The sequence below is a fragment of the Pseudophryne corroboree genome, chromosome 4 (assembly GCF_028390025.1).
Source record: "Pseudophryne corroboree isolate aPseCor3 chromosome 4, aPseCor3.hap2, whole genome shotgun sequence".
In the NCBI taxonomy this organism is placed as follows: Eukaryota; Metazoa; Chordata; class Amphibia; order Anura; family Myobatrachidae; genus Pseudophryne; species Pseudophryne corroboree.
The window spans coordinates 615929658-615953143 of NC_086447.1; the positions used below are offsets into that span (position 1 = coordinate 615929658).

The window sequence follows — 23486 nt, forward strand, 5'->3', positions numbered from 1 at the left end:
CGATGGTTACCCTGTGGGAGATAAGCCGTACAAGGGCCGCATATATGGGAAAACTGACATTTGTGCAGTAGTATGATATACCCTGTACGGAAAGATCCATGTGATGTACATTCTGCCCGTGGACGAACCATCAGAGGCAGCCATCTGGGGTGCACTGCGTAGATTGCTGCTGGCAGGGCGTGTGTCAGCGGAGGTACAGCACCAAGGCATAGCATACAGTGTGTGTGGGGGGAAGAGGGGGGGGGGGGGAGAAAGGGAGAACATGGCAGTATCAGCATGGGGACAAAGACAATCTACACAATAAAAACATAAGTAAACGAAAGGTTCTTATAAATAAAGTCCAAGATTACATTTACATTTCTTGACCAAAGTTATCCGCATAACTAATGTGAATTTGTTGTCCCACATCCCTTTCTCTGTTTGTAAAGCATCTCAAATTGTGTTTCTTTTTACAAAATTGCTGCTGCGCATAAAAAATGTATGACAATCTCAGCAAAATGTGTCTTGCAATAACAAAGCTCCTGTGATTTCAACAAACAACCACTCAACACTGAAACAAGACACCCCACTTGAAGAACCAGAGACAGGTTCTGTATGTGTAATTTTTTCATTCTGTCTACAAGATGGTGACAGTAATAGACCATAATAAAGACAGTAATAGACCGTAAGAAAGATCTAAGTTAAAAGGATTCACAGAAAAATTATAATATAAATGTTTAATTCATATGGAAATGTTCATATAAATCACATTTTGGCAGCATTATATTATAGTGTTCTGTAATTTCTACCATCTTTTGAAGTTTATCTTAGCATGGTTAAAAAACACAACACAGTAAAATAGAAATGCATTTAAGTGTTAATATACCTCAGAGTTAAATGACTGACCTAAAATAGAAACACAGAATTTGAACCACTTGGCCCATCTGGTCTGCCCCTTTTTTAACCATATTGTTAACTCAAATCCTATTTGATCCTTATTTCTTTGTAATGCCGCATACAACGGTGCGATGGCCGATATTGATTATATTGTGTCCGGAGGCATGAACCTCCGATATAGTCAATATCGACCCTGCCTGCACACACAATGACCGCGCATCGGCATGGCAAGGTGTTTACACACGATGCAAAATGCACTGTGTTTTCTACCGATATGGACTATATATAGTGCATATCGGTAGAAATATTGTAGCGTGTGAAGGCCCCTTTAGGATATCCTTATGTCTATCCCATGCATGTTTAAACTGATCTACGGTCTTAGCCTCTACCACCACTGATGGGAGGCTATTCAACTTCTCCAATACCCTTTTTGTGAAATTATTTTTCCTCAAGTCTTCCCTGAACCTATTTCCCTCCAGTTTCAGTATGTCATTGTGTTCTAATATGTCTCTTCCTTTGAAGAATGTCTCCCTTCTGTACCTTGTGAAACCCTTTTTATATAGTTGAAAGTTTCTATCATGTCCCACTTTCCCTTCTATGCTCCAAACTATACATGTTAAGATTTATTAGTCTTTTCAGGTAAATTTAGGCCATGGACCATTTAAGCTGTCCTTCTTTGTACAGTCTCAAATGTTTTCATTTCCTTCTGAAGATATGGCCTCCAGAACTGAACAAAGTATCCTAAATGAGGCCGTACCAATGACTTATAAAGTGCTATTACTTCTTTCTGCTACTGATTCCTCTCCCTGTGCAACCAAGCATCTGACATGCCTTCTCATAGCTTTTGATACATTGCTTGTCACCGAAATAGTGACTCCTAGATCCCTTTCCTTCTCAGTAGTTTCCAATATAGTGCTATTAGCCTTTGAACTTTTGAGACCCAAGTGTATGATTCTTAAAAAAACTAATTTAGATCCCGACTGCATGACCAACTACAAACCTTCCTTTTCTAGGAAAGGTTATTGAGAAAGTGATTGCAAATCAACTGGAAACCCGCCTGACAACCCATGATATCTATGATCCATTCCAATCAGGATTCAGGAGAAGACATAGCACTGAAACAGCCCCGGTGTGTGTGTTAAATGATCTTCTGATGGCAAGAGACAGAGGCGACTGTTCAATATTAATCCTTCTGGATCTCTCTGCAGCATTTGATACCGTGGACCATGGGCTTCTGATTGAGCGACTGATACATTTTTGTGGACTGGATGGCACAGTCCTAAGCTGGTTCAAATAATTTCTCACAGGCAGGTCACAGAGAGTATCGTCTGGATTATACTCATCACCACCAGTGCCATTGCCATGTGGTGTCCCACAAGGATCTATACTATCCTCCATGCTTTTTGCAGTATACATGCTCCCGCTGGGTGAAATAATCAGGCGCCATGGGCTAGTCTACAACTGCTATGCAGATGATACACAACTGTACTTGTCCTTTGCTCCGGGCACTGATAAACCAATAGCAACCCTAAATAGCTGTTTAGCTGAACTCCAGGAGTGGATGAGTGCCAGTTGGCTGCGACTGAACCCGGATAAAACAGAGGTCCTTATGATAGGACCGCAATATCAAAAAACAAGACTGCAGCATAGTCAACCAACTGGATTTACAAATCGGGGATTCAGAATTACAAACCACTGATCGTGTGCGGAATCTTGGCATTGTCCTGGATGGTGGCTTGACACTTAAACATCAGATATCAGCCACAATCAAATCCTCATTCTTTCACCTGAGGAACATAGCGAGAATCAAGCACTTAAGTCCCTCAGATGATCTGCCAAAAGTCATCCATGCATTTGTATCATCTCGATTAGACTACTGTAATGCCCTCTACCTTGGTCTCCCAGAAAAAGAATTGCACCGCTTACAGCTGGTGCAAAACACAGCTGCCAGGCTGTTAACCTACCAGCCCCGTTCTAGCCACATAACACCCATACTCTACTCCCTTCACTGGCTGCCTGTAAGATGGTGAAACATCTTCAAGATTGGCTTACTGAGTTTCAAATCACTACATGACCAGGGCCCAAGGTACATGAAGAAGCTTCTGACCCCATGCTACCCCACTCGATTACTGCGATCTGTAGATGTAGGACTTTTAGCAGTACCTAGAATCTCCCGTAATTCATCTGGGGGTCGAGCTTTTAGTCATGCGGCCCCGACTCTATGGAACTCACTTCCATTCACAGTGAGAGAGGCCCCAACTATAGAATCCTTCAAAAGTAGACTCAAGGCTTTCCTTTTTACTCACGCATTCCCATAATTGTCCCTTTAGTATCTACATGCTTCTGTATTTTATGAAAAGCTGTTCTGTACTTCATTATTTTCTGTACTATATTATGCTATGTATCTGTTAAGTGCCTTGAGTCCTATTGGAGAAAGAGTGCTATATAAATAAAATTACTATTATTATTATTATGATTTTGCATTTTTTGTAGCATTAAAAACTGTAATTGCCACACTCTTGACCATTTCTCTAGTCTACCTAGATCAACAATGATTTTTTTAATCCTCCTGGTGTGTCTACCTTGTTGCATACCTTTGTGTCATCTGCACAAAGGCATACTACACCTTAAATACCATTTGCAATGTCACCAATAAAAATATTAAAAAGCACTAGTCCAAATATGGATCCCTTTGGTACTCCACTAGTGACCTTTCCCTCCTGTGAAATCACTCCATTTACTACAACTCTCTCTTTCCTATCCTGCAACAAGATTTTATCCATTCAACCATCTTAGGGGTAAATGTACTAAATATTCTAAAAATGAAAAGTGGTGATGGTGCCCATAGCAACCAATCAGATTATGTATATCATTTTCTAGGCTGCAAGAGAAATGATAGACAGAATCTGATTGGTTGCTATGGACAATATCACCAGTTCTAATTATTAGAACCTTTAGTAAATTTACTGCTTAGTATACAATCCCATGCTTTTGATATATGTTACACAATGACAACTGCATTATAAAATGAGGAGGAACCTCAATAGTTTTACTTATTTCTTAGTATAAAGCCTTTTCGATCCTGTCCTATAAAACTGGAATATGAAGAGATAAGTTGTAGGATAGGTGCTCTTATGGTAACCCCCCCCCCCCCCCCCCCCCCTACATGATTTATATGTTGCTAGTTATTTCACAAGCAACTCTAACAAACAGGAAATCCTGGAATTCTTTAAAACCGGCTGATGAGTTATGATGGACTGTAGGACTATTTCCTGTTTGATAGAACACTGAAACTATTATCTGAATAACATTTGACTAAACATAAATAAATCTAAAACATTTACGGTCAGCCACAGAAAAAATAATTGGATGAGTTTTACAGTTCCAGACAGTCTGCATTTATTCATTTGTATATTCTTAATGGCATTATTTGTTTTGGTCTTTCATATATGTTTCTCACCAAGGGGGAGATGTTTGAAGAGATGGTAAGTGTCACAAGTACTATAACCAGCTCTATTTGACACTTACAAGAATCCCCAATATATATGAAAACAGATACTGTGAGAAAAATAGGATTTAATTACCTACATGTAAATCCTTTTCTCGTAGTCCGTAGAGGATGCTGGGGTCCCATTTAATACCATGACGGGTCCCTTGGGAGACATGGGCACTTTAAGAGTTTAATAGTGTCGGCTGACTCCTCCCTCTATGCCCCTCCTACCAGACTCAGTCTAGAAACTGTGCCCGAGGAGACGGACATACTTCGAGAGAAGGAAATTCACAGATAGTGGTGAGAATCACACCAGCTCACACCGAATTTAAAAACCATGCTGACCATCACGCAACATGGATAAATCATGCTAACCAGCATGCAACATGGAGAAACCATGCAAACCAGCATGCAACTTGAAGAAAGCAAGCGAATCAGCATGAAACATGAAGAAACCATGCCAACTGGCATGCAACATGGAAGAAACCACGCTACCCAGCAGGAACATGAAGAACCCATGTTAACCAGCACGCAACATGAAGAAACCATGCTAAGCAGCACGCAACATGAAGAAACCATGCTAAGCAGCATGCAACATGAAGAAACCATGCTAACCAGCAGGAATGAGAAGAAACCATGCTAATCAGCAGGAAAGAGGAACAGCAACAGCTGAACCAATAAGTAACCAAGTAACAATGCAGGAAAACGAAGCGCTGGGAGGGTGCCCGGCATCCTCTACAGGCTACAAGAAAAGGATTTACCGGTAGGTAATTAAAATCCTATTTTCTCTTACGTCCTAGAGGATGCTGGGGATCCATTTAGTACCATGGGGATTTACCAAAGCTCCCAGTACGGGAGGGAGAGTGCTGAGGATCCTGCAGAACAGAGTGACCAAACTTAAGGTCATCAGAGGCCAAAGTATCGAACCTGTAGAACTTCGCAAACGTGTTCAAACCTGACCAAGTAGCTGCTTGGCAAAGCTGGAAAGCAGAGACACTCGGGCCGCCGCCCAGGAAGAACCGACTTTACGAGTAGAGTGGGCCTTAACAGAGTTGGGACATGGCAAGCCAGCCGTGGAATACGCATGCTGGATAGTAAACCTGATCCAGCGAGAAATTGTCTGCTTAGAAGCAGGACACCCAACCTTGTTGGGATCATAAAGGACAAACAGAGTGTCTGACTTCCTGTGACGAGAAGTTCTCTGCACAAATATCTTTAAAGCCCTCACAACATCCAAAGACTTTGAGGTAATTGAGGAGACAGTAGCCACTGGCACTACAATAGTTGGTTAATATAAAAAACTGACACAACCTTTGGAAGAAATTGCTGACGTGTTCTGAGCTCAGCTATCTTCATGAAAAATCAAGTATGGGCTTTTGTAGGACAATGCCCCCAATTCTGACACACACCTAGCAGATACCAATGCCAACAGTGTGACAGCCTTCCAAGTAAGAAACTTGACCTGAACTCCTGTAGAGGTTTGAACCAATCTGATTGCAGGAAATGCAGCACCACATTAAGAACCCATGGTGCCGTAGGAGGCACAAAAGGTGGTTGGATGTGCAGAACCCCTTTCAAGAAAGTCTGAACCTCAGGGAGAGCAGCCAATTGTTTTTGGAACAAAATGGACAAGGCCGAAATCTGAACTTTTATGAAGTCCAAGCATAGGCCCACATCCACACCTGCTTGCAGAAAGAGGAGAAACCGTCCCAGTTGAAACTCCACCGTGGGAAACTTTTTGGATTCACACCAAGACACATACTTTTTCCAAATCCGATGGTAATGTTTAGACGTTACTCCCTTCCTAGCCTGTAGGAATTACCTTTTTTGGAATGTCCTTCTGAGCTAAAATCAGGCGTTCAACCTCCATGCCGTCAAATGTAGCTGCGGTAAGTCTTGATAAGCGAACGGCCCTTGTTGCAGAAGGTCCTCGCGAAGAGGAAGAGGCCTCGGATCCTCCAGCAGTAATTCCAGAATATCCGCGTACCAAGCCCTTCTTGGCCAGTCCGGAGCAATGAGGATCGCCTGAACTCTTGTTCTTTTTTACTAGTTTGAGAATCCTTGTGATGAGCGGAAGTGGAGGGAACAAATACACTGACTGGAACACCCACGGAGTTACCAGGGCGTCCACCGCCACTGCCTGTGAGTCTCTCGACCTGGAATAGTACCTCCAAAGCTTCTTGCTGAGCCGGGAGGCCATCATGTCTATTTGAGGTACACCCCATCGGCATGTGACCTCTACGAATACCTCCACATGGAGGCCCCATTCTCCTGGAAGGAGATCGTGTCTGCTGAGGAAGTCTGCTTCCCAGTTGTCTGCTCCCGGAATGAAGATTGCGGACAGTGCCATTGCGTGATTTTCAGCCCAGAGGAGGATTCTTGTTACCTCTGACATTGCAGCTCTGCTCTTCGTTCCACACTGTCGGTTTATGTAGGACACCGCCGTGACATTGTCCGACTGAACCTGAATGGCCTGATCTTGAAGAAGATGTGCCACTTGTAGAAGGCTGTTGTACCCGGCCCTTAGCTCCAGAATGTTTATCGGAAGGATGGATTCCAGACTTGACCACGTTCCTTAGATATTTTCCCCTTGGGTGACAGCTCCCCAACCTCTGAGACTGGCATCTATGGTTAGAAAGATCCAATTCCGAATCCCGAACCTACAGCCCTCGAGAAGGTGAGAAGTTTGCAGCCACCAGAGGAAAGAAATTCTGGCTTTCGGCGACAGGCGTATTCGCTGGTGCATTTGAAGATGAGATCCCGACCATTTGACCAGGAGATCCAGTTGGAAAGACCGTGCAAGGAATCTTCCGTAATGTCGAGCCTCGTAGGAGGCAACCATCTTCCCCAGAAAGCGAATTAACTGATGAACCGATACCCGGGCTGGCTTCCGGACCATTGATTGGAACACCCAACACTTTCTCCACCGGTAGAAACACCCTCTGCACTTCTGTGACGAGAATCATCCCCAGGAAGGAACGCCCCTTGTCGGCTCCAAATGTGAAATTGGAAGCTTTAGGATCCACCCAAGATCCTGGGACAGTTGATTTGAGAGAGCAACCCTCTGTAACAACCTCTTCCTGGAGAATGTGAAGGTCGTCCAGATACGGAATTATGTCCACTCCTGGTCTGTGGAGTAGGAGCATAATCGCTGCCATGGCCTTGATGAACACCCCCGGTGTTGCATAGAAGCCAAGTTCAGTGTTTGGAACTGGAAGTGACATAGTTGTAGCGCGACCATAGATAGGCCTAGAGAAGCGGCCCGATTGGAATGTGAAGGTATGGACCCCTGATATCCCGGGATTCCAGGACTTCTCTAAATCTCGACCAGAGATCACCGCTCTCAGACTCTATCCTGAATTGAACACCCACCAGTAGGGGTTCAATGACCGTAGTTTTGAATAGTAACCACTGGAATAACGACATTTGTTTGTCAATTGTTAGAATAGCTTCCAGCAGTATTGTTTTGTCAGCATGAGAAGCTAGTAAGCCTGATTTGAAGAATCTGTGAGGCGGGAGTACTAGAAACTCCAGTCTGCACCCCTGGGCAGCCTAACGTTTCCCAGGGGACTAGGCAGGCTATCGCCTAGATGTTTTACTGAAATCTATTTAGTCTCTCCCCCACCTGCTTTATTCCCAGGCAGTGAGGTCCGCTGTCAAAATGAAGGTTTTGAGAATACCGAACCTGAAATCCGTTCCCAGGAACCTGGCGGTGCAGGTTTTCTGGAATTTCCCCAATGTCCTCTAAAGGAAGTGGAGGAACCCTTGGATTCATGTGTAAACATTGCGGTTTGAAGGGTTCTTTGCTTTTATGGAGGTTGTACCAGGGACAGGTAACACAACCGTCTTTGACAATTTAGACACTCTTTAGGGATGTGGATAATATCTCCGGGTGTTCCTCATCCCTAATAGCCTCAAACATATGTTGCCCCCCTCATATGTCATGCAGTATATGGGTAAGTGTACGCTTGTTAGGGTACGTAATTGGGGCGAGAGGCACAGATGTGGTATTTTAATCCCCAGACTACTCAAAACTGCGGCTTATTCCCAGTATGGGATATATTTGAAGAGATTTACTTTAAAGTACACCCTATGGAGGCCACCGCAGGGGAATCTGCCATTGAAGCCTGAGAATTTGTACAGGTTTGAGCAAGATATAGACTCCCCAGGAGAAGTTATACATTCTGCAGTATAGGACAAAGTCCCTTAACATGGTAAAGTGAGTTACACACACACACACACACACACACACACACACACACACACACACACACACACACACACACACACACACACACACACACACACACAGGAAAATGTCAACACAGTCGTCCCCCCCCCCCCCCTCCCCCTCAGATTATCTTCAGAGAGTCACAGAGTACAAGAAGCCAGCCACAGCGCGCCCTAATAGGCTTATGTTATGATAAAAAAACCCGTTGACTAGCTTAACCTTAACAGGGTAGCTAGTACATAGTTTACTCTCCCCCTTGTTTATTACACCTTGTTACCATAGTGTACCATGTGGAGGACAGCGCTCCCTGTCAGCGCATGTGTGCAGAGAGAAAATGTCGCTGGTAAGTGCTGGATCCGCTCTGAGGAGAAGCCCCGTCCCCTGCAGTGGCGCGTCTTCCGCTTTCACGGATTATCCTGGCCAGAGGTGATTTAGCTGCTAACAGTGGGATTAGCCCATGTTAGCATATATGACCAGTGTAGGGTATTTGCGCTGGTTCCGGGCGCCCCTTACAGTGCCTGTCAGAGCTGCGCTCCCACCCTTGTGCTGCCACTCTTGCCAGCGACCCGCTTACTGGGTCGCCAGCGTCATACTCACCACTCTTCTATCTTCTGGCTCTGTTAGGGGGTAGCGGCCGTGCTGCGGGAGTGAGCGGTCGCCTCGTGGGCTTGTGATCAGCACCTCAGGAGCTCAGTGTCATGTCAGAGGAGATAAAGAACCATTAACTTCTAGAGCTGGTTCCTACTCCCCCCCTAAGTCCAACGAAGCAGGGAGGCTGTTGCCAGCAGCCTGCCTGTACCCAACACTCTTAAAAAACAATAAAACTAGAAAAACTCCTAGGAGCTCTCCTAGCTGTGACCGGCTCCATCTGGCACATTTTCTAAACTGAGTCTGGTAGGAGGGGAATAGAGGGAGGAGCCAGCCCACACCTGTCTATACCCCATGGTACTAAATGGAACCCCAGCATTCTCTAGGACGTAAGAGAAAATCACTTTTCTCCAAGGTATCTGTAAACAACTAATGATTTAGCCAGCACCATACTGTGCTATTGTTTGATGGCGGAAAATCATCTAGATGTATTTAAAAAGATAAGCGCACATTTGCTGCTTATCCTTTTTCCACACGCAAGATCTCACGATGGTTACAAGATACTACGCATGCCCAGTGGAGCCGGCTGGAGGTAAGACACAAAGCATTAGCACTAGGCTGATGTGCTGTGGGGTCTGGCAGGTATCACTGGGAGTTTTCACTCTGGCAGATGAGATGTTAACACATTTCATTGGTACTGCCGCTTGATTGAAGACACAGTGAGTGCATACCACAGATGGATATAAATGCACCCATAAATCAGTTTTGTGTCTTACCAAACTAGGTCATATAACTATTTGCCAAATAGCGCACATGGAAGCCAGGACGTTAAAATAATCTATGGAGTCTGGGCTGGATTTATCAGTAGGCACAGTAAGCTTGTGTCTATACATTATGATCTAACAAATCACCAAAGTAATAAGTAAAAACAAGAAATGTGAATTTAACAGAAGTTACATTAACTAGGCGTGGTGGGCTTTACTTGAGGAACATGTTTTAGCGGAGACAAGGATGAATTGTTCAGGCTAGTGCCACTATATACTGCTCTTTGACAATTAAATTACAGAAATTCTGGGGTAAAAGATGTTTGGCTATGGTATAAGGTGGCTTTTAAGACACCACAGAAAGTGTCGCTACAGAATGTAATGATGTAATTTCACTACTGTACGTCGGTGTTCAAGTTGCTGAGGATAACAAATAAGATTAAAAAGGCTGCACACAACCAGTCCTCTAGAAAGTCTGACCTCGGGGTAACACTCAGAAAACACGGTTGGATGAATGTATCCTGGAGTGTTAAACAATATAACCTAGAGTTATGTGTTATTTATAATGAGACTGTCCAAGTATTCACCTGAAGAGCGCAGAATCTGTGTTACATAATCAAGGGGTGCCATTTACAAAATGATGACGCCAAGCTAAAGGCCAGAATAAAGTTTGTTCCACCAACTGGACAGCTCTAATTTACAGCAACACAGTACCAGTTATAATTAATGCAGTCACAGAGAGATTCTGAGATAAACAAGAATATTACACTTCAATGATGTCCAGATCAGGTGCTTCTGGTTCCACTGTGAAGAAGATCATACTGCCGACAATTTCGTCTTTCTCTGCTTTCCTCTTCCCAGTCTTCCACTCCTTACAATGTGGAAAACATGCAAATATTAAAACCAAAATGTTTACTACAATGCAATGGAAGAACAGAAACTGTACAAGACTGTAACACACAGGGAGGCAGATGTATTAGGCCTGGAGAAGTGATAAAGCAGTGATAAGTGCAAGGTGATAACAACCAGCCAGTCAGCTCCTGTCAATTTACATATTGGAGCTGATTGGCTGGTGCGTTATCACCTTGCACTTATCGCTGCTTTATCACTTCTCCAGGCTTATCCCCTTCAGTGGCAAGTTTTCAATTTAAAAACACACCCTGGGTGGGGGTGGGGGGGTTAAATTGAAGAGCGAGCAGGGGGGAAGGTGCAGGGAGGGGACAACTGATGGGGCGGAGCAAGGTAAACGCCCGACGATCGCCCGTGGGGAATCGCCAGCCCCAACGCTGATTCCCACCCGCCTTGCGGCGCCCGGTAATCAGCATAAGTCATTTTACTGCTAAACCTGCCCCCCGGCCAATAGGAGTCTGGGAGGCGGGCTAAACTCCATTATGGAGTATACTGATTCCCGGGCGCCGTGCACGCTGCACAGCTGTCCCTGGGGAATCAGTCAGTGATATGGCCGGAAATCTTCCGGGGATGCCAGCGCTGGCTAGCCCGGAAGATTTCTGGGCAAACCACTGAAGGGGATAATACATCTGCCCCAGGACCTGGCGCCGAGTTGGACGTATGCTTAGTTGTATCTGCGGATGCTCCAGAACATTGTGTACTGAAGTACTGGGCTATGGAGAATCAATTGCACTTCAATCACATCTACACTTACAACTAAAGAGGTGTAACGGGGTCTTCTCAATTAAGCACAGTTCACTGAGGGCATGTCAACGGAATTGTGGACTATGCAGAGGTGGATGAAGTGCATGTTTCCAGACGTACGTTTCACACCAAGCATAGGTTGCTGCAAGTGCGCACTGATGTTCATGACCACTTGGAATCCAATAAGTGACAGGAACACTGCAAGATGCGCACTCTGCATGGCAAATTAGCTTTGATACCTTAATATACCCTCTTGTATGTTAGGATGGATATCAGTCAAACCTATTAAGGTAGAAATACTGATTCACCATGTAACACATTGCACAAAGGTATAATAACTAGTAAAGAATATTCAGTGCTAGCCAAATTGATATACAAAGGATAATTGTGATTCAAACAAATATATAATTCCTGTATAGGGCAACATACTATAAAGTGACAACCGCTGTTTATTAAGTCACTTTATAGCAGAGGTTCCCAAACTCTGCCATTACAGTTCAGGCTTGAAGGATATTCATGCTTGAGTCCAGATGGTTAAATCAAACTGACTGAGGTACTAATTAAGTCACCTGTGCCCAAGCATGGTTATCCTTAAACATGGATTGTAATGGTAGAGTGTGGGAACCTCTGCTTCTTGTATAAGATATTTCTCTATATGGAAATTTTATGTTAATTGAATCATGAATATCCTTTTATATATCAACATGGCTAGTTGTGCATATTCTTTGTATATTGACCTCTCTAGCTCTGCATATTCTGAACATGCTGAAAGGTCAGTATGAAGGGGCTACTAAATTTATTAGATGTACAGACACTTCAACAATCTCTGAATGGGTATTGTGAGAAGTCAGCAATTCCTAACATGACTTAACGGGCCGTACACCAGCATCGATTGGGGCAATTTGCCAATTTGCAGATGATTGTGTCAATAAAACGGCAATGTCTCACAGGTCACATATCGATTGGAATGGTTAAATCAGGTTTTTCAACATGTTTAATTTCACAGATCAAGTGGGACTGCAAATTGCTAGTGTATGGGCAACAATCTGCAGTGTTTCTAGTAAACTGATGAGTCTTTAAAGATTGGCAGATCTGTTTAACTGAAAATGATCCGCAAATCATTGAAAAATATCTGTAATGTATGGGCAAAGTCAGATGGTCTGTAAAAACAATAAATCTGGGTGAAAAAATCTCAGGATCCGTGAAACAATAAATTGCGATTGTAGATAAATGGGCCCCTTTAGGGAGACCATTGGCGTAAAGTCATGATTTTCAGTACTTTGTGCATGCGCAGGACCCATTCCGCCTGTGTGCGAACAGGACCTGCGGCATACGACACAGGCTGGCATCAGATTGTCACTGATTCACAGTTTGTTCCCATTTTTTTTTGGGGGGGGGAGAGGAGGAAGAGGGGCAGCGACAGGCTCCATTTGGAAAAACAGGCATGTTGCTGATGTTTAGGGGATAGAAAGAGGCCAGAGATCTCTGTCGTAGGAAGGAGATTTCCTGGCCTCTGCAACGGGTGGCTGCATGGGTGCTGTAAACTGCCCGATAATGGATGCTTTCATCAAATGCTGCATTTACATACAGCGCTATCACTGCTGTTTCCAAGGAAGCAGCAGTGATAGCAAAACCAACCGCACCTAAATGACCCCTCTTAGTGCTACACAGCACTAACAAAACGTGATATAACATCTTATACTGTGTACCAAATATGCTAATACTCAACACTGACAGATAAACTGTGTAAATAATTTGTTAAAAATAATATTGATACAAGAATAAAACCATGAGTATATATGACATATACAATATACATACATACACACACACACATATATATATATAATTTAGACTGTTGGAGATCCGCTCCCACATCCTAGGTAATTCATCAATGGGGTGCTCCACTAAGGTAACAGCATAGATACCACTAATACGGGAATTCAGACCGATGAGGTTAGAAGAGGGCACTCACCAATTTTACAAGGTATCTCCTGTCTTCATGCTGTGAGGTTGTCACCAGGACCTGTCTTGACAAAAGCCGTTGCTGTGGGCCGAAACGTCGATTGACTGAATTCTAAGCTGAATACCGATGATTTAATAAATGTTTACCTTGTAAAATTGGTGCCCTCTCCTGATCTCATCGATTTGGATTCCTGTACATATATATCTATTTATATATCTATATATATATATATATATATATATATATTGAGCAGTGTATACATATATATATGTGTATACACTGCTCAAAAAAATAAAGGGAACACTAAAATAACACATCATAGATCTGAATGAATGAAAAATTCTTATTAAATACTTTGTTCTTTACATAGTTGAATGTGCTGACAACAAAATCACACAAAAATTATAAATGGAAATCGAATTTATTAACCCATGGAGGTCTGGATTTGAAGTCACACTCAAACTTAAAGTGGAAAAACACACTACAGGCTGATCCAACTTTGATGTAATGTCCTTAAAACAAGTCAAAATGAGGCTCAGTAGTGTGTGTGGCCTCCGCGTGCCTGTATGACCTCCCTACAACGCCTGAGCATGCTCCTGATGAGGTGGCGGATGGTCTCCTGAGGGATCTCCTCCCAGACCTGGACTAAAGCATCCGCCAACTCCTGGACAGTCTGTTGGTGGATGGAGCGAGACATGATGTCCCAGATGTGCTCAATTGGATTCAGGTCTGGGGAACGGGCGGGCCAGTCCATAGCATCAATGCCTTCATCTTGCAGGAACTGCTGACACACTCCAGCCACATGAGGTCTAGCACTGTCTTGCATTAGGAGGAACCCAGGGCCAAACGCACCAGCATATAATCTCACAAGGGGTCTGAGGATCTCATCTCGGTACCTAATGGCAGTCAGGCTACCTCTGGCGAGCACATGGAGGGCCCTGCAGCCCCTCAAAGAAATGCCACCCCACACCATTACTGACCCACTGCCAAACCGGTCATGCTGGAGGATGTTGCAGGCAGCACAACGTTCTCCTTGGCGTCTCTAGACTCTGTCACGTCTGTCACATGTGCTCAGTGAGAACCTGCTTTCATCTGTGAAGAGCACAGGGCGCCAGTGGCGAATTTGCCAATCTTGGTGTTCTGTGTCAAATGCCAAACGTCCTGCACGGTGTTGGGCTGTAAGCACAACCCCCACCTGTGGACGTCGGGCCCTCATACCACCCTCATGGAGTCTGTTTCTGATCGTTTGAGTAGACACATGCACATTTGTGGCTCGCTGGAGGTCATTTTGCAGGGCTCTGGCAGTGCTCCTCCTGTTCCTCCTTGCACAAAGGCGGAGGTAGCGGTCCTGCTGCTGGGTTGTTGCCCTCCTACGGCCTCCTCCACGTCGCCTGATGTACTGGCCTGTCTCCTGGTAGCGCTTCCATGCTCTGGATACTACGCTGACAGACACAGCAAACCTTCTTGCCACAGCTCGCATTGATGTGCCATCCTTGATGAGCTGCACTACCTGAGCCACTTGTGTGGGTTGTAGACTCCGTCTCATGCTACCACTAGAGTGAAAGCACCCCCAGCTTTCAAAAGTGACCAAAACATCAGCCAGAAAGCACAGGAGCTGAGAAGTGGTCTGTGGTCAACACCTGCAGAACAAATCCTTTATTGGGGGTGTCTTGCTAATTGCCTATAATTTCCACCTGTTGTCTATTCCATTTGCACAACAGCATGTGAAATTGATTGTCAATCAGTGTTGCTTCCTGAGTGGACAGTTTGATTTCACAGAAGTGTGATTGACTTGGAGTTACATTGTGTTGTTTAAGTGTTCCCTTTATTTTTTTGAGCAGTGTGTATATATATATATATATATATATATATATATATATATATATAATTTATTTATTTATTTAATCGTCTGAGCAATCTTCCTTGGCAGCGACTACACTGAAATGACAACACTGATTTTGATGGTTCGGGTGTCATTCATTAGGGTGTGTGATGTAGACTGGTCACAGAATTTTGATAAGTGGTGAGGTTGCTGAGGAAAAATAAGATTTTACTTACCGGTAAATCTATTTCTCGTAGTCCGTAGAGGATGCTGGGACTCCGTAAGTACCATGGGGAATAGACTGGCTCCGCAGGAGATAGGGCACTTTAAGAAAGCTTTGGATTCTGGGTGTGCACTGGCTCCTCCCTCTATGCCGCTCCTCCAGACCTCAGTTAGGGAAACTGTGCCCAGAGGAGATGGACAGTACAAGGATTTTTTTTGTAAATCTAAGGGCGAGATTCATACCAGCCACACCAATCACACCGTATAACTTAAGATAAACTTACCCAGTTAACAGTATGAACAACAACATAGCCACGGTATCACCGAAAACTATAACATAACCCTTATGTAAGCAATAACTATATACAAGTCATGCAGAAGAAGTCCGCACTTGGGACGGGCGCCCAGCATCCTCTACGGACTACGAGAAATAGATTTACCGGTAAGTAAAATCTTATTTTCTCTAACGTCCTTGAGGATGCTGGGACTCCGTAAGGACCATGGGGATTATACCAAAGCTCCCAAACGGGTGGGAGAGTGCGGATGACTCTGCAGCACCGAATGAGCAAACAGGAGGTCCTCCTCAGCCAGGGTATCAAACTTATAGAACTTTGCAAAGGTGTTTGTCCCCGACCAAGTAGCTGCTCGGCACAACTGTAATGCCGAGACCCATCGGGCAGCCGCCTAAGAAGAGCCCACTTTCCTAGTGGAGTGGGCCTTAACCGATTTCGGTAATGGCAATCCTGCCGTAGAATGCGCCTGCTGAATCGTGTTACAGATCCAGCGAGCAATAGTCTGCTTTGAAGCAGGGGCGCCAACCTTGTTGGCCGCAAACAGAACAAACAAAGCTTCAGTCTTCCTGATCCGAGCCGTTCTGGTCACATAAATCTTCAAAGCCCTGACTACATCCAGGGACTCGGAATCCTCCAAGTCCCTTGTAGCCACAGGCACGACAATTTTCACATGAAAAGATGAGACCACTTTTGGCAGAAAGTGAGGACGAGTCCTCAACTCTGCCCTATCCACGTGAAAAACCAAGTATGGGGGGTCATTCCGAGTTGTTCGCTCGTTATTTTTTTCTCGCAACGGAGCAATGTCCGCAGTGCGACTGCGCCAAGTAAATTTGCTATGCAGTTAGGAATTTTACTCACGGCATTATGAGGTTTTTTCTTCGTTCTGGTGATCGTAATGTGATTGACAGGAAGTGGGTGTTTCTGGGCGGAAACAGGCCGTTTTATGGGAGTGTGTGAAAAAACGCTACCGTTTCTGGGAAAAACGCGGGAGTGGCTGCAGAAACGGAGGAGTGTCTGGGCGAACGCTGGGTGTGTTTGTGACGTCAAGCCAGGAACGACAAGCACTGAACTGATCGCACTGGAAGAGTAATGCTTGAGCTACTCAGAAACTGCACAGAGAAGTCTTTTCGCAATATTGCGAATCTTTCGTTCGCAATTTTGATAAGCTAAGATTCACTCCCAGTAGGCGGCGGCTTAGCGTGTGCAAAGCTGCTAAAAGCAGCTTGCGAGCGAACAACTCGGAATGAGGGCCATGGGCTTTTATGCGATAAAGCCGCCAATTCTGAAACACGTCTCGCCGAAGCTAACGCCAACAACATGACCACTTTCCACGTGAGGTATTTCAACTCCACAGTTTTAAGTGGTTCAAACCAAGGTGACTTGAGGAAACGTAACACCACGTTAAGATCCCAAGGCGCCACCGGAGGCACAAAGGGAGGCTGAATATGCAGCACCCCCTTCACAAAAGTCTGTACCTCAGGAAGAGAGGCTAATTCTCTTTGAAAGAAAATGGATAAGGCCGAAATCTGGACCTTTATGGACCCTAATTTTAGGCCCAAGGTCACTCCTGTTTAGAGGAAGTGAAGTAGACGGCCCAAATGGAACTCCTCCGTAGGAGCAGCTCTGGCCTCACACCAAGAAACATATTTCCGCCATATACGGTGATAATGTTTCAACGTCACGTCTTTCCTAGCCTTGATCAGGGTAGGAATGACTTCCTCCGGAATTCCTTTTTCCGCTAGGATCCGGCGTTCAACCGCCATGCTGTCAAACGCAGCCGCGGTAAGTCTTGGAACAGACAGGGCCCCTGCTGCAGGAGGTCCTGCCTTAGAGGAAGAGGCCACGGATCTTCTGTGAGCAACTCTTGCAGTTCCGGATACCAAGTCCTCCATGGCCAATCTGGAACAATGAGGATTGTTCTGACCCTGCTTATTCTTACAATTCTCAACACCTTGGGTATGAGAGGAAGAGGAGGAAACACATAGACCGATCTGAACACCCAAGGTGTCACCAGAGCGTCTACCGCTACCGCCTGAGGGTCCCTTGACCTGGCGCAATACCGCTTTAGCTTTTTGTTGAGACGGGACGCCATCATGTCTATTTGAGGCAGGCCCCACCGATCCGCGATCTGTGCAAAGACTTCTTGATGAAGTCCCCACTCCCCGGGATGCAGGTCGTGCCTGCTGAGGAAGTCCGCCTCCCAGTTGTCCACCCCCGGGATGAACACCGCTGATAGCGCGCTTACATGGCCTTCCGCCCAGCGTAGAATCCTGGTCGCTTCTGCAATGGCCACTCTGCTCCTTGTTCCGCCTTGGCGGTTTATATGAGCCACTGCCGTGACATTGTCTGACTGAATCAGAACTGGTCTTCTCCGAAGTAAGTTCTCCGCTTGACACAGGGCGTTGTATATGGCCCTCAACTCCAGGACGTTGATGTGGAGACAAGTCTCCAGGCTTGACCAGAGACCTTGGAAATTTCTTCTCAGTGCCACTGCTCCCCAGCCTCGGAGGCTTGCGTGCGTGGTCACCAGGACCCAGTCCTGAATGCCGAACCTCTAGAAGGTGAGCACTGTTCAGCCACCACAGGAGAGATACCCTGGTCCTGGGAGACAGGGTGATCCTTTGATGCATTTGTAAATGGGACCCGGACCACTTGTCCAAGAGGTCCCATTGAAAAGTCCTCGCATGGAATCTGCCGAAAGGGATGGCCTCATATGAAGCCACCATCTTCCCCAGGACCCGCGTGCACTGATGCACTGAAACCTTCTTTGGTTTCAATAGGTTCCTGACCATGGTCATGAGTTCCTGAACCTTTTCGATCGGAAGAAAAACCTTTTTCTGGTCTGTGTCTAGGATCAGGCCCAGAAAGGTCAGACGCGTTGTAGGAACTAGCTGGGACTTCGGTATATTGAGAATCCAGCCGTGTAGCTGCAACGTCTTCATGGACAAAGACACGCTGTCCAGCAACTTCTCCCGAGATCTCGCCTTTATTAGGAGATCGTCCAAGTATGGGATAATTGTGACCCCCTGCCTGCGCAGGAGCACCATCATTTCCGCCATTACCTTGGTGAAAACCCTCGGGGCCGTGGAAAGCCCAAACGGCAACGTCTGAAATTGGTAGTGACAGTCCTGCACTGCAAATCTCAGGAACGCCTGATGGGGGGGGGGGGGAATATTGGAACATGAAGGTATGCATCCTTTATGTCCAGGGACACCATCCAACCCCCCCCCCTCCAGGCTGGCGATGACCGCCCGGAGTGATTCCATTTTGAACTTGAACATTTTCAAGTACAAGTTCACAGATTTCAGGTTTACAATGGGCCTGACCGAACCGTCCGGTTTCGGGACCACAAACAGGGTTGAATAATATCCCTCTCCCTGCTGGAGATGAGGAACTGTGACAATCACCTGTTGAACATACAATTTTTGGATTGCTGTCAACACTGATTCCCTCTCTGACGGGGAAGTCGGCAGAGCCGATTTGAAAAACCGGCGAGGAGGCAAGTCTTCGAATTCTAGCCTGTATCCCTGAGCAACAATCTCTACTGCCCAGGGATCCACCTGCGATTGAACCCAGACGTGGCTGAAAAACCGAAGACGAGCCCCCACCAGATCTGCCTCCCCCCGGGAAGCCCCAGCGTCATGCGGTGGACTTTGCAGACGCAGGGGAGGACTTCTGCTCTTGGGAACTAGCTGTGTGCAGCTTCTTTCCCCTGCCTTTTCCTCTGGTAACAAAGGACGATCCCCGCACCTTCTTGTTTTTATTGGAACGAAAGGACTGCATTTGATAATGAGGTGCCTTCTTAGTATGCTGCGGGGGGACATAAGGTATGAAATTCGACTTACCAGCCGTAGCCGTAGAGACAAGGTCCGAGAGGCCGTCTCCAAACAACTCCTCCCCCTTGTACGGCAAGTACTCCATGTGCCGCTTAGAATCGGCATCTCCCGTCCACTGCCGGGTCCACAGGAGTCGCCTAGCAGAAATAGACATAGCATTTATTCTGGAGCTTAATAAACAAATGTCTCTCTGAGCATCTCTCATATACAAGGCAGCATCTCTGATATGCTCTATGGTCATTTGAATGGCATCCCTATCTAAGGTGTCAATCTCCGCAGATAAGGAATCTGCCCATGCCGCAACCGCACTACAAACCCAGGCCGACGCCATAGCCGGTCTAGCAATAGTACCGGAGTGAGTGTAAATGTGCTTCAAGGTAATTTCCTGCCTGCGATCAGCCGGTTCCTTGAGGGAAGCCGTATCCTGAGAAGGCAGTGCCACCTTTTTGGACAAGCGTGTCAGCGCCTTGTCCACTTTTGGTGAAGATTCCCAGCGTATCCTATCAGTTTGTGGAAAAGGATACGCCATAAGAATCCTTTTGGGAACTTGTGGTCTCCTATCTGGAGAGTCCCAAGCCTTTTCGCACAATTCACTTAATTCAAATGATGATGGAAAAGTGACTTCAGGCTTTTTCTCTTTATACATGTGTACCCCCTCGTGTCAGGGACAGGGGGTTCCTCAGTAATATGCAAAACCTCTTTAATGGCCATAATCATGTAACGAATACCTTTTGCCACCTTCGGCTGTAATTTTGCATCTTCATAGTCGACACTAGAGTCAGAATCTGTGTCGGTATCTGTGTCATCGATCTGGGATATGGTGCGCTTCTGAGACCCCGACGGGCCTGGCGCCACAGGGACAAGCATGGACTGGGTACCTGACTGATCCCTAGCTTCTGCCTTGTCTAACCTTTTATGCAATAGATTGACATTTGCATTCAAGACATTCAGCATATCCACCCATTCCGGTGTCGGCGTTGCCGACGGCGACCTGACATTCAAACACTCCCCCTCCACAGTAAGCGAGCCTTCCTCGTCAAACATGTCGACACACGCGTACCGACACACTTCACACACACACAGGGAACCCCTTTTCTGAAGACAGTATCCCTGTCAAGGCCCTTTGGAGAGACAGAGAGAGAGTATGCCAGCACACACCCCAGCGCAATAACCCTGGAGACCAACACAAAATGTTTTTCCCCAGCAGCGCTGTGTAATATGTAAACCGCCAATTATGTGCCCCCCCCCCTCTCTTTTAAGCACCCTTTCACCGTGTGTAAGCAGGGGAGAGACCGGGGAGCTTCCTCTCAGCACTGCTGTGGAGAGAAAATGGCACTGGTGAGTGCTGAGGGAGAAGCCCCGCCCCCTCGGCGGTGGGCTTCTGTCCCGCTCAAACTTAGTAAAATATGGCGGGGGCTCTTTTATATACATGTACAGAGTCCATCTGTACATGTATATAGTCTTTTTGCCATGCAGAGGTTTATATTGCTGCCCAGGGCGCCCCACCCTGCGCCCTTACAGTGACCGGAGTGTGTGAGGTGTACGGGAGCAATGACGCACAGCTGCAGTGCTGTGCGTTACCTCAGTGAAGCTGATGGCTTCTGCCGCCTGAGAAGTCTTCTGACTTCTGTACTTCTGGCTCTGTGAGGAGAACGGCGGCGCGGCTTCGGGGGTGGACGCCCAGTAAGAACCTGCGTTCACCCCCTCTGGAGCGAATGGTGTCCAGTAGCCGAGGAAGCAGAGCCTATCTTTGACAAGAAGGTCTGCTCCTCTCTCCTCAGTCCCTCGATGCAGGGAGCCTGTTGCCAGCAATGCTCCCTGTAAAAAAGTAGTAAAAAGTAGAAAGAAAAATCCAAACAAAAATGCTTTCAGGCAGAGAACTCTGGAGAGCTCTCTGCAGTGCACCCATCTTGCTCTGGGCACAGTGTAAAACTGAGGTCTGGAGGAGCGGCATAGAGGGAGGAGCCAGTGCACACCCAGAATCCAAAGCTTTCTTAAAGTGCCCTATCTCCTGCAGAGCCCGTCTATTCCCCATGGTCCTTACGGAGTCCCAGCATCCTCAAGGACGTTAGAGAAAATGTCATGATTTTTCCCCATAAAAAAAGCATTAAGTGCAGGGTGCACGCTTTTTTTTTTTCTTAATTGTGAGCAATGGTTGACTAGTTGTATTTCACTGAACAATCATTTCTATTCTCATGTAGTTGATTTTAAATTCAGTAGTGGTGTTAAAATACATTGTTTTAGATTTACATGTGCTGCCCCAATGAGTCAGAGGAATTACCTTATTTTCTCAAATGGTTCTGACTGCACTGACCCAACCCCAATCACATACACACATTTATACAATATACGAAGGACACAAGGAAAGGGGAGAGATGTACTGTCCGCTACACATATGTACATATGTTAATAAAGTCAGCTAGTGTGGTTTCTCTTTTGGTTAGTTTATCTCTAATTACTGCTGATAACTGGGAAACATGCTATTTTGTAAGGATGATCAGACAAGCACAGATGTTTTGTCAAATGAGATCTAATCTGAATTTACATTTAAAGATACATATATAACAGTGGCCACGAACTAAAGAAAAAATAGGATTTTAATACCTACCGGTAAATCCTTTTCTCCTAGTCCGTAGAGGATGCTGGGGACACCATTAGAACCATGGCGTATAGACGGGATCCGAGGGAGACATGGGCACTTTAAGACTTTTAAAGGGTGTGAACTGACTCCTCCCTCTATGCCCCTCCTCCAGACTCCAGTTATAGGAACTGTGCCCAGGGAGACGGACATTTCGAGGAAAGGATTTATTGTTAAACTAAGGTGAGATTCATACCAGCTCACACCTCAAGCATGCCGCAGAACATGGCATTCAACAGAACACAGGCCAACGGCATGAACAATTGCAGCAACAGGCTGACAATAAACGTAACATAACATATGTGTAACCACAACTAATAACTGCAGATACAGTACGCACCGGGACGGGTGCCCTGCATCCTCTACGGACTAAGAGAAAAGGATTTACCGGTAGGTATTAAAATCCTATTTTCTCATACGTCCTAGAGGATGCTGGGGACACCATTAGAACCATGGGGTTATACCAAAGCTCTAGAACGGGCAGAAGAGTGCGGACGACTCTGCAGCACCGATTGACCGAACTTAAGGTCTTCATCGGCCAAGGTGTCAAACTTGCAGAACTTTGCAAAAGTGTTTGACCCCGACCAAGTAGCTGCTCGGCAAAGTTGCAATGCTGAGACCCCCCGGGCAGCCGCCCAGGACGAGCCCACCTTTCTAGTAGAATGGGCCTTCACCGATTCCGGTAACGGCAATCCGGCCGTGGAATGAGCATGCTGAATCGTGTTACAGATCCAGCGTGCAATGGTCTGCTTAGAAGCAGGACACCCAACCTTGTTGGGAGCATACAGCCCTCAGTTTTCCTAATCTGAGCCGTTCTGGCGACATAAATCTTCAAAGCTCTGACCACATTCAGAGATTTCGACTCAGCGAAGGCGTCAGTAGCCACAGGTACCACAATAGGTTGGTTTATGTGGAAAGAGGAAACCCCCTTCGGTAAAAATTGCTGACGTGTCCTCAATTCAGCTCTATCTTCATGGAAGATCAAATAAGGGCTCTTGTGAGACAAGGCCGCTAACTCAGACACCCACCTTGCAGATGCCAAGGCCAACAGGATGACCACTTTCCAAGTGAGGAATTTCAACTCCACCTTCCGTAAAGGTTCAAACC

General features: G+C 45.9%; 1 protein-coding gene across 3 annotated transcripts in view; it reads right to left on the reverse strand.

Annotated features, from left to right (window-relative positions):
* Positions 1 to 23486, reverse strand: part of SNX9 (sorting nexin 9) — a 453672-nt gene that overhangs the window by 72722 nt on the left and 357464 nt on the right. For all 3 annotated transcript variants that reach the window (XM_063917657.1, XM_063917656.1, XM_063917658.1), the window contains exon 11: positions 10717 to 10820. In XM_063917657.1, coding sequence (XP_063773727.1) covers positions 10717 to 10820 — 104 coding nt within the window. The remainder of the gene's footprint in view (positions 1 to 10716; positions 10821 to 23486) is intronic.